Genomic DNA, 12,247 nt, shown 5'->3' with positions numbered 1-12,247 from the left:
GGGGGGAACTGATGGAAAAGCTGTCAGTGAAAAGAACACAAATTATTAATCAGGCAAGAGTGCCATCCGGCTCCATGTGGTCCTGGGTGAAATCCCTGATTTTGTAACTTGTTTCTGCTTCTTTCCCTTCTTCTCTCCCATGGAAGACTCATTTCTTAACCAAGACTATTCTCATCAGGGTCACCTGTGATCTCTGTGAAGCCTGATGTAGTAGTCACTTCTTACTTTACCTGAATTCCCTGAGGCTTTCACCCTCGCTGGGCCACTTTCTCTCTAAAGCACTTTCTTTGCAGGGTTCCATGGCCACACACATTGCACTTTCTTGCTCCCTCTCTCACATACTCTCTGCGCCTACTGTTTCCCTACTTGGTTTGTAAATATTCTGTCTGATCTCTTGTTCCTGGGCCACATGCTTTTCTCTGTTTAATGCTTCTTCTAGGTGACTTCATGTAGTCTCTGACTTTCAGTACCATTCTATGTGCCAATAACTCCGAGTCTATTCCTCAACCAATCTCCTCCAAGAAATCCAGACTCGTACTGTTTTCTACCCATCACATTTCGAATTCTTATTAATTTATAATTTAATTTTCTTTCCATTTGATTTTTCAATCAAATGGAAATTTTTCAATCAGCAAATTTTCAATCAATCAGCACATTTAATCATGCTATATTTGTTTATTTAAATGCCTTAATTGCTCTTAATGAAATGTTATATAATTTTGTTAATCAATTTAATTGGACCCAGGTTTAAGAGACCCAGAGTACTACTATTGACCAGTTCTAGGCTTTGATGCTTTTTTCAACTGGATACTTGCATACTATAACTGTTACAGACAGATCATTCTGTAAAGCTAATGTCTTGTTCTACTATCGTTTATGAAAACAGCAGACGCAATCTCCAGAGCAGACAAACCAAAAGCTGAAACTTTGTTTCAACCAGGTAAGCTTCCTTTCCAAATCATTATTCTAAATGACTTTGCTTTCTAAAGAAGAAATATATATTTTCAAATGTTAGATTTGGAAAGAAATCAAATTCACATTTACTTATGAAAATTTAGATTAGTGTGTAGACTATCAGATGTTACAAAGCAACATCGTTTGGAATTTTAAAATACAAAAATTTCCACCACATGAGAATTATGAAACATTTACATTAGGACTCGATTCTGAACAGTAAAGAAGATATTCTTTGTCTTCAAGAAATGTAGCCAATGAGTACTAGAAACACTAGACTAAAGCCAAGATTGCAAAATTTTGCATTATTTCAGACAGTTTAAGCTCTGTATTTTTACTGATTAATAAATTTTAAGATTATGATTTTTCCATTATAAAAGTAGTTATAAAAAATAAGTAGTACTAGTGTAAGAAAGGAATTTGAAGAAATTCACCCTTAGTGTCAAACTATCCATATTTTCTGATTATTAATACTTTATTAATACTCTATTTTATTATATATATATATATATATATATATATATATATATATATTGTGGAATTGGTGTGTGTGCATAACTCATCTTAATCCCTTTGTTCATCACCTGTCCTTCCCCTCACTTCCCCTTTACTTAGTTGTTTAAAGATTTTGTGGGTAGTAGGAGAAAGTCCACGGAGCACTTCAGTTTTTCTACAACATAACCCAAAACATCACACACCCTTAATTCCTTCCTTTCACACTGGGGAGCACTTCTCTAAGATGTGAACATGTCCAAGGTAACATATAGGATTAATTAACGTTGGGACTGAGGTGACCACGGAAGGCCCAGACTCATCACCTAGCTATCTAGTTGCTACATTAGCCTAGAACTTATATGGCACCAGGACTAGCATTGAACTTTAGGTCTTACCGACACGGTCTTTTCTCAGATATGCACATCATTTCCATCTCTAACTCATACATTATCAGTATCTTCTTCCACATGCTCATGCTTACAGCTGTCTTGTGGAAGCTCACCATACTAACATGCAAATGATAAAGACTGGGAGGTGAGTGGCCGTCCTCAAGTTGCGTAAAGGACAGGGGTGGGCAGTGGTACCTGATTTGTCTGTAGTGTAGGTAGTTATTAATTTCAATGGTCTTGTTTTGTAAGTGAAAAAGAATTGTGAATTCCTGCAAGACATGACCTAGTATACTTCAATGAAACAGGCTTCTCCTTAACAAAGTCAGTATCACACAAGTGTTTACATTTTGAAGTGTAGCTAAATTTAACAAGCCTTGTTGTTATGTTTGCCTCTGATACTTCTGACTGAGTGTCTAGTGAACAGTCTCCAGTAACTAGAAATGGGAATAGAGATTATAATTAGTTTTCCATTACTACTCCACTGAAATGTGAATTTGCTTGTTTTCTGAATGTTAAATTAAAAATATAGTAATTAAACGTTTTTGGTTTGATGAATTTTTGTCAATATTTCTTAGCTAAAATAAAAAGACAGTTTATTTTCAATGCGTTTTGACCATATTTTAGCACTAATACTATTTTAGTGAACTAATAATTTTAATAACTAATGATTTAATATTAAACATTTTAATAACTAATGACAGAACTATTAGCACCAGGCAGTAGACAGTGATGTTCTGTATGTTGCTTCATGTTAACCCTCACAACTTTGGGAGGTTGATAACCACTGTCTCCATCTTAGTAACAAGGACATAGAGATTCATTAGATAATTTGTTGATGTCATCATGAAAGGATCCAATTTGAGATGTCATACAGATTTCTCCTACTCTGAAGTTCTCTGTGTTCTACTCCCCTCACCCACCCACACTCATACACCTTATTTTTACACAGATTTTAGCACTTGATTCTTGGTATGGACTCTGTAGACCTTACTTGAAAGAGATGTTACAGAGTCTGAGACTACTGATATGGAAGAATTGCTTTAAACTATTGGAGACCTTGACATTATATCATGGCATGTATATGTGTAGCTCCTAATGATGAAATCTTTATTTTTGCTAGGAGGGTTTGCATAGTGAGCACCAGGAATTGACTATCACAAATGAAAGTATATGGCAATCCACTTGAAGAGTTAATAAGACCTAGATCTTTCTGTGTGTCTTTATCTATTGGTTAGAAATTTGTCAAGTATAGTTTATCCAAGATTATGTATGCCTTTTCATATTTATTTCTAAACATTTTTTCAGTGTTTACATTATCAGTAATAAAGGGAAGTTTCTAGGTCTCGAAGGCCAGAGTGAATAAGATACATGTTTATTCAGGGTGAGTAGAGTTAGCAGAGGTGATGTGTAGAATCTCCCTAATATTCAAGGCAAATAGCATCCAAAAAAACCAAAGCAATGTGATCAATCCAAAGACTAGAAACTTCTGTTGAAAGTGAGATACAGAAGAGATAAAATCATGACTTTCTTAAGAATGAACTAGTTGGTCTTGTAGACTGTATAACTGATTGATAGTTTTAGGTGCATGGTTATAAAAACCACACATATCATTTCTTGAAGTTCATGGAGAGGATAAATTATGTAACTTTCTTTAGGATGTGTACTTTTAATAAAGATACCCACATCAAAACAGAAGAGGAAAATCTACCAGTCACCTCTCTGACCCAGGCGTAGTTTTTCTAACTGCTATTAGTGTATGAGATTTTCCAGGGCAGTGTCAGTGGCTCTTCACTACCTGACCCTAACTAGTATCTTTTATTCTTTCCACTCACGAGCTATTGTCTCTGTCCAAAATGAACATCCCAACATTCCACGAAGCTTTATATACTGACTTACCTCTGAGCCTTCCTGACACTGTATTTCCCCAGAATAGTTATCTGCTCTCCATCTCTTGAAGACTTTCCTACTGTACGTAATGCTTGGTCAATGAAAGAACCTTAAGACTTTATTCATCAAATAAAAATTTTACACAGTATTATAATAGGTTCTTGTGTTTCATTTTCTCCTCAGCTAGATTATAGAGTGCTTGAAATTAGTAATTCTGTATCCTTGTGGCATTCAGTACTTCAGGTCTTAACATTTGTGCATTGGGTCAAAGCCATTTCGGTTCTAGTGCTGGCCTGTCCCCATGCACATCCCCACTTGCATGGTGCACAATCTGTAGATGTCATAAATCTTCCTTATTTTTAGCAAACTTGTTAGGATTCTGGACAGGCACAAATGCTGGAGTTGAGCTTTCTAAATTCAGGGTAGAAAATGTAAATCTCACTTGAAGGCACCTTTCTTTCAAATCCTAATTCTGTTCTGAATTAATGGAATTTAGAAAGAATTGCATTTTTGATCTGTTACAAATACCTTTCCAAGAGGAGGTTCAATCAGCAAAATGAAAGCCTCTCAACTAGTTAAAACTCTCTTCTTACTTTAATTAAAATGTTAATACAACTAGATGTCCTTTTACATTCAAATGCAGAAGCTGTCAAAATTATTACCTTTTACAAACTCTTCATGGAGAGTTCAACCTAAGAAGAGCAGAATAAATCAGGAAACTGGATTGTACTCTGAAAGAAATATAGTTTGCTCATTATAGAAGGATGAACTTTGAGAGACGAGTATGACTTTGAATATAATGTGCTATATAAATGTTCTTCATGTCATAGTCTGTTAATAGTTTTAGAGTTTATTTCTGTTTTTGCCTTTTTATTTTAATTTTGTCTTTTTATTTTTATCTTTGACCTCTATAATGTATGGCTCATAGGAAATTGCAGAAATAGTAGAGTTTCCATTTATCCATCATTCATGTCCTCCAATGCTCACATTTTACACAATAATAGCTCAGTACAGAAACCAAAAAATTAAAATAGGTAAAAATGTATGTGAGTTGTTATGGTTTGTGTCTAGATATCCCCCAAAAGCCTTATGCAGTCATGTGGGTTAGGTTTTTCAGAGGTAGCTGAATCTAGAGTTTGTGATTGTTTCATGATTCAATGCTAGGATTAAGAGAGCTAGGTTTAAGGATAGATGATTGCTGGATTAAGCTACCAATTGGATTGTCACTGCCCTAGATCCAGTAAACTGCATAACATAAAAGGGACAGAAAAAGGCTTGTGTATCTATTTTCCTTGCTGTTTTTGGTGTCTTCCACCGCCATGAAATGTTGCACGTCTGCCATGTCCTTGCCTTGGAGCCAGCCAGTTATGCACTATAACCTCTGCAAACTGTGGGCCAAATAAATCTCTTTCCCTTTAACTTTGGTTGTTGGGTAATTTGTTTAAGCAACAAGAGAAGAGTAACTGAAATGTGTGGTTTTAGTATGTGTGTAGATATGGAATGCAGAATTCCCATCACAGCACAGCTCTCCTTTGTGCCACCTTTTAGAGTCACACTAACCCTGCATTCCACTGATACCTCTGACTGCCAAAAGTCCCTGATATTTTCTCCATAACCATCATTTTACCACTTCAGAGGGATTGTAGAGGTTGAATTTTACTTTATATTCCATTTCACCTTATCTGTTCCTCAGCATCAGTTCAGGTCTGTTCAAATGTACCAGTAGCATATTCTTCTTTACAGATAATGAGAAATACATCTGTCTTCCAAATAGTAGTATTTTTAGTATTTTGTATTTTTCTTTAATTTTGTTTGGGGTTGTTTTATTGTTGCTCTTATTTTTTTACAAGTATTTCTTGGCTATTATTATTCAGGATGGCTAAAACTGTAAAATTCCAGAGTTCTGGAAACAGAAATAAGGGTATTGGTCACATCAAACTACCTATAACCCACCTTACTTGTTCCAACTGAGTTGAAGTATTTACCATACTCTACCTTCCAGCTAGGGGAGAGGTCATCCATTGGATTGTCTGAGGCCTCCAACAGGAGCCTCTGTAAAGCTTCCTGCAAGAGGTGGTTGTTTCTTTATTGTAAGTCATAAACTTCTTATAAGGTGAAGATACTAAAAGTTGATTCTATAATAATGTATTATATTCAATAAGTGGTCAACTTATAAACATTAGAGTTGTGCATGTTCATAGACACAAATGAACCTTGTATTATGAACATTCATAGATGCAAGCAAATCATGGAAGCAGTCGTATGTCTGCCAGACACAGTCACAGCTGTGCTGCTGTGTGCTTACTGCACAGCACAATAGTGTATAGCAGTACAGTGCTCAGTCAGAGCCCAGGATCTCCAGAAGCAAGAGGAAAAATGGTGATGTGGGAGGAAGCACAAAGCAACATAATGTGTGTATATCAGAATAGAAGAGAGGATTATGAATGTACTTTCCATAATGAAATAATGTTTAAGGTGATAGATATCATGTGATAACTACCCCAAGTTTATCTTACCCAATGTATAGTACATGAATCAAAACAAAACAAGGGCAAATTCCTCCCTCTAAGATCTTGAAATCTAGCTTGGCAAGGCAGGATTGTACCTTGTGTTTGAAGTTCTGCTGTTGTGAATGTAAATTGTTGACACATTCAAGGATTTACATCTCAGCTGCCATGTAAAAAATAATATGGAGTCACAGAATGCAAGATGATAAACACATAAGTAAATAAACACATGACATGGTGTGCCATGCAACAGTGGTACAAGACCAGGGGATTAACAGTGGTTGCTGTGCTGGAGAAATGGAGGCAATTTCAGATACAGTGGGCAATTAGTATTTGAAAAGGTAGCATTTCAAGACAGACCAGAGACTAAGAGGATCCTTTGTGCATTGAATTTACCAAACTGAGAAAGCAGCAGAGAAAAAAGTCTGATATAGGAATGATGTAAGAATAGGTGAATCCAGGTCCTGGACCTCAAAGTCTAATTTTTGGCACCTTGCACAAACTTCTAACAAGCGAAAGACTCTAAAAATCTAAGATTTCTTCAAGAAGACCTACAAAACTCAGAATTAGTCTTATGTTTAGTATACTGTCATACACCCATGCACTCACACCACTGTTTGCCAGTAGGGAATGTTATTTTCTCCTTGCTCCCACATGTTCCTCTTCATTAATAATAAGTGAAAATTTCAAATAATCAGAAAGTTACCTACCTACATAAAATCCAGGCCAGGTACTATAAGTCAGGTTTCAATAAGAACAACTTTTCACCTTCCTCTGAACTCTGATTGTATCTAAGCCTTCCTTGGGAGCACGATGCCTTTCTCCAGTAAGATACACGTGCATATTTGTGCTATCTCATAATCAAGTAGGAAGTTCTAGAGGGCAAAGCCTACTCTACATATTTCTGTGCCACCTATAATTAAATTCAAATGTCTTGAAATTTGTGAAGTAGTTAGTGGATATTTATTAAGTAGAGTTACAGATGAAAATGGTATTATTCATTTAGACTTTACAGAAAGAAGAGAATTTCTTGGGAGATGAGTGGCTGGCAGTGGTGGTGAGGCATTGTGTGGGGAGGACCTGCACCAGCGGGTGGATGTGATGGGAGACGGACAAGGGGGCAGGGCCAAGAGGATGGGTGCGCTACCCTACAATGTTCTTCACTACCCAGCCACATTAGAACACAGTGCCTTATTACAGAAACATCAAGGTATTAAAATGGGATGTTTCCTGTATCTTGTTTCTCAAAATGTGGACTCAAACAATGATTGTCATACTACAATGGAAGCGTTTGACCTTTCCATTAGGTTTTCTTGCTACATGAGGGCCTCAGTCACAGCATGCAATCTTGGAAAACAGCTAAGACCCTTACATTTTAAGGGACATATGCATAGCTGCTCATACTCTTTGCATCAAGACAATACACCCCAAAAGAATGAGACAGTAGGATTCCTCCTTCTGTAGCTTCTGAGTTTATAGACACTACAGTCTTGAGTTACAAGCAACATCACGGTTTCTTCAAGATAGCCCAATTGTTTGGCCATTTCTCATTGCCTATGGGATATGATAATGTGGAAAAAGGGCATGTTCTCATACTCCCTTTGTGTTTTGAGTAGTTTTCTACCACTAGTGGGAGAATAAATTCAACCTTCACAGCATGTGTTCTTTATGCCAAAGAGAAATGCTCTCTGATCCTAGTGCTTTCATGCCACTGTAGTCTTTACTGGAATATTGTACATTTTACCTTCAGAGAGTAAGTTCCTTAAAGGCATTAAGAGTTTAGACTGGCGTGACACTTACATACAATGTTGACCCTTGAGACACATGTGCAGCATTGGCATATAAAATATTTTTGTAAGATTAGCAAGGATAGTAACATTTTAAAAATATACTTTTAAAAAATATTTCCAGATCCAGAGTGTTTATATGGTTCAGTATGAAAAAAACATGAAGAAGAAAATACAATCCATTATCTATGATGGCAGTAGAAGAGCAATACTTAATGAAGTCTCTCTGTTGCATTGTGAACAAAAAAGAAAACTTACTGAAGATAAACTGAACAATCTTCATGCAAAAATGGCAGCATTGCTGCAGAAACTGGTGAGTGATGAAATTTTATTAGTAGGAGTATGCTCTGGGGAAAGACCCTTTGCTAATCAGCTTTGTGTTACTGTAACAAAATACTTGTGAAAGTCAAACTAAAGGAGGAAAGGTTTGTTTTCTTTCAGTGTCAGAGGGCTCAGTCCATGGTCAGCAGGCTCTGTTTCTTTTTAGGTATATTGTGAGGCAAAAGCATCCTAGTGAGAGAGTGAGGAGGCAGAAAGAGGAAGGAGCCATGGCCAAATACACTCTTCCAGATTACACCTCTAGAGAGCTACGACCTCCAGCTAAGCCCCATCCCCTAACATCCCGCTCAGCTATGAACTCACCCATAGATTAATTCTCTGACAAGGTTGGCACCTCCAAGACACATCACATTCTGAAAGCAACACCCCTAGCCACATGAGCATTTTCAGGGACATCTATGATCCAGAGCAAAAAAGAACCCTCAGATATATTCTTCTGCTCTTGTCAGACCACACTGACCCTGGACAAGTCTCATAATGAGACCTCAGTGTCCCTGTAAGGATATTAAGATCATAAATAGAATAACCACAAAGGTGTATATTAGAACATCTTACATTTTTTTTTTATCTTTAAAGATTGGAGTCTTTGTGCTCTTGGTAGAAGACACTTTTGGTGTCTCCTCAGTAATGTATTCAATAGGAAACTGTTTTTCCAAGTTTTTTAGAAAACTAGATAACTTTTATGTATGCATGTGTAAATAAAAATAAGCCCTCCAAATATTAGAGATGTTGGAGAAGTGGGGAAACATGACTATGAACTACTGTCATCATTGTTTGTATATTTTAATATATAAAGAATTGAGATTTTATAATAGAGGGAATTAATAGAGAAAGGTCCATCCTCTAATATGTTACATAGCAATTCTATTACAGTAAAAATTAAAATATGTTATCCAGCATTTACCAGGGATGGTTTCACCTGTGAAAGGAAGTGTCACTCACTGGGCATCAATGTAGAATGTATTAATCATAGACTGCCTGTGATTCAATCCTCACTGTGAACATTGCAAAATGAGTGTTTAGTATATCACAAAACACAAGTCCCTTCTCACCAGGGTGAGCCAGGAAAAAATAAAATGCTACCTCATTAAAATAAAAAGGATAATAACCAGTGTTAGCTGTGTTTACATTATGGTTATTGTATTCATGCCTCTGTCAATGATAGTTCTTCAGGTTCCTTATTGCTGTGAAAATGGGATTTGAGAGGAGCCATGACTATTTGTACTTATAAAAGTGTTTATATGTGAAAGGTACGCTGTGGAACCTGGCACATGGTGGGCTTTCAGTGATGACTGTTTCAATAAGAAACACTGGAGAGACCAAAGACATTTGGTATAAAATTCAGTATTACTTTGTGACAGAGGTTCTAAAAATTATTCATTCTCATAATAGACAATCTGTTTGGTTAGGGAAAATGAAAGAATAATAACTCCCTAAATTAAAAAAATTACCTTCAATGCCAAACTTTTAGTTTTCCCAGAATAGCCAGGGTAATTATATTAATTAAATTTGCTTTTGTCATTAAGTTTGGTAGGGATGTGAAGGTCTTCTGACACCAGAATATGAAACTTTACCTACGATCAGTGGAGAAGTACTTAAATGGCTCTGACTCAAACACATACCGTTTGTAGTTCCCCTGATTGCCAGAGCAACTGCAGTGGAATAGAGTAGAGGATAGAGATGAGGCCGACGCAAAGCCAACACAGTGGGACAGGCGCGTGAAAAAGCTGGGTGAACTCAGTGTGAAGACCTAGGAAGCGGTTAGTCTGCCAGGAAGAGAATAGTAGCCTAAAGATAGATTGTACCTAACAGGCTGAGACCTTTCAGGGTCAGGAAGGCTCACAGATCTTCTTCAGGGTTACTATATTTGGTATATTTAGAAATCCAGGTGAATGTCAACACCGTGGAAAGCCATCCATAGGAGCAAGACCCTAAAGTAAGGCAGAAGAAGTAGCTGAAACACACTTAATAGAACCAGAGAAGGAAAGGAAGACTTGAGTGGTGGAGCTGAGCACACAATGGGGACAGTCATAAAGCTAGAAATCATTTCTGAAAGGTCCTTCCCAGCAGTTCTGTCATCCATCTGTCCATTTGGGAGTGAGTGGGCTGTAAGCGGGCCTGAAAGGGACTGATTCGATCAGTTAAAAGAGCACATCGCCTTGTCCTGTTGTAGACCAACAAGCCCAGGAAAGGGAAGCATGAATTACCCCAGTAAGGAGACAAGGGTCAGAGAAAGGAAGGATGTGTCCAAGTGGGGAGAGCATGGTGGGGAGCCAAACGTGAAGGGGAAAATTTACCACGGAAAGAGGAGCCAGGGAAGTGCACTTTGGGTCCCTGCTTTTTGCCTATAAGGCCATAAATCATGAACATTTAAAATGGGAGATGAGAGCCTGCAACGGAGAAGGATGGTACTGGGTTGGGGGTTTTAGGAATATGACAAGTATTTTAGAAAAAAAAGAGGAAAACACCAGTGGGACCAACCTCCACTAAACAAAAACTGATTCTAATTGCTCACCACCTATGAACATAAAATGAGAACTTTAATGAGAAAACTTACGAAAATGTTAGAAGCATTTTAAACAAAGGGCAGGTTTCCTTGCTGTGTGGGACTCGGAGGACATGGTGGGGGCCCTCCCGGCTGAGGCAGTGAAGCCAACAGCTTCTTCCCTGATGCACTGTGGCTTCTGTCCTCCAGGGCTGCCCCGCAGGAGACCCGGAGCAGATGGATGCCTACTTAGAAGGGCTGCTTGAAGGCCACACACTCCTTTTCCAAAATACTGAGCAGTGACCACAGAGGCGGGCCACACCCTCCCTGTAGAGAACAAGGGCAGAACGTCTAAAATTAAACCTTAGGGAAGCTGTTCTCTTTTTAAAAATGCTAATCCGAACATCAGAAGATTTTTCTCAAAATCCTTTCGTCATTGCTATTGTAAAATTTGCCAGGTTAATTCTAAAAAAAAAAAAAATGTACACTTTAGGTATGGTGACTGATTGAAAATTTACAATTTATTTTCTAACTATTCTAAAAGTTTCCATAATTATTTTCTTGCTTCTATTTCTGTTCTCTCAGAAATAATTTCTCAAATTTTCTAATTTGTGTGTGTGTTACTAAGAAAAATGCAAATGTCATTTTAGTTTAAATTTTGCTTTAACTTAAATAATTTTTAAAACTTGAAGATAGTGCTTTTCAAAATCAATATATAAAGAACTAGAAAATCAGCTCCTTTTGTTGAAAAGGAAAACAGTATGTCCTTGCTTTACTATAGTTTTATACTCAACAAAACAGAAAATGTAAGGACCTGGGTATAATTCCAGCACAGAAACAGTGCCTCAGTCTAGCCCATCCTGGGTTACGAAGTGAGTTCAAGGCTAACCTAGACGACATAGTGAGAGCCTATCTAAAAGCAAGAAAAAGAAAGAAAATACTAATCCTTCAAAAACTTTGTGATATAGCTGATACGTTAATTTTATTGTTAAAGAAAAACCTCTTAAACATAATACATATTTATAACTATATTTTAATATTTATACATGTGTGAGAAATCACTTTATATTTACCTGAATAACTGATTGTTTTCTTTGGAAATGTTTGCAACCTTGAACTAAAACAGTAAAACATTTAATAATGAGTGAATTGTATAATTTTGTGATATGTAGATGTTTAATAAATATGCCATTTTTAAAAAGCTTTGTTTCCATCTTTTTCCTTCTTTTCTTGTTTTTCTTTTTCTTTTTCCTTTCTTTGTTTCTCCCTCCACACTCCCTAGTTTACCCTCCCATTTGACCATTTTCTTCCTACTTCACAGAAGGGTTGAAGGGAGGGAATGGAAAAAAAACCAAGTTATATCATGTACAGGTACAACTTCCCTATGATGAACCTGATTACTAT

General features: G+C 36.9%; 1 protein-coding gene across 1 annotated transcript in view; it reads left to right on the top strand.

Moving 5' to 3' along the window:
- Positions 1–12,027, top strand: part of Morc1 (MORC family CW-type zinc finger 1) — a 163,723-nt gene extending 151,696 nt beyond the window's left edge. The window contains exons 23-25 of the mRNA XM_063224421.1: positions 887–940; positions 8,144–8,332; positions 11,054–12,027. Coding sequence (XP_063080491.1) covers positions 887–940; positions 8,144–8,332; positions 11,054–11,146 — 336 coding nt within the window. The 3' untranslated portion in view covers positions 11,147–12,027. The remainder of the gene's footprint in view (positions 1–886; positions 941–8,143; positions 8,333–11,053) is intronic.
- The last annotated feature ends 220 nt before the right edge of the window (positions 12,028–12,247 follow it).

The sequence above is a fragment of the Cavia porcellus genome, unplaced genomic scaffold, assembly GCF_034190915.1.
Source record: "Cavia porcellus strain 051 isolate PalLab524CR breed Dunkin Hartley unplaced genomic scaffold, mCavPor4.1 scaffold_15, whole genome shotgun sequence".
NCBI classification, from domain to species: Eukaryota; Metazoa; Chordata; class Mammalia; order Rodentia; family Caviidae; genus Cavia; species Cavia porcellus.
This window is presented reverse-complemented; position numbering and strand designations above follow the sequence as displayed.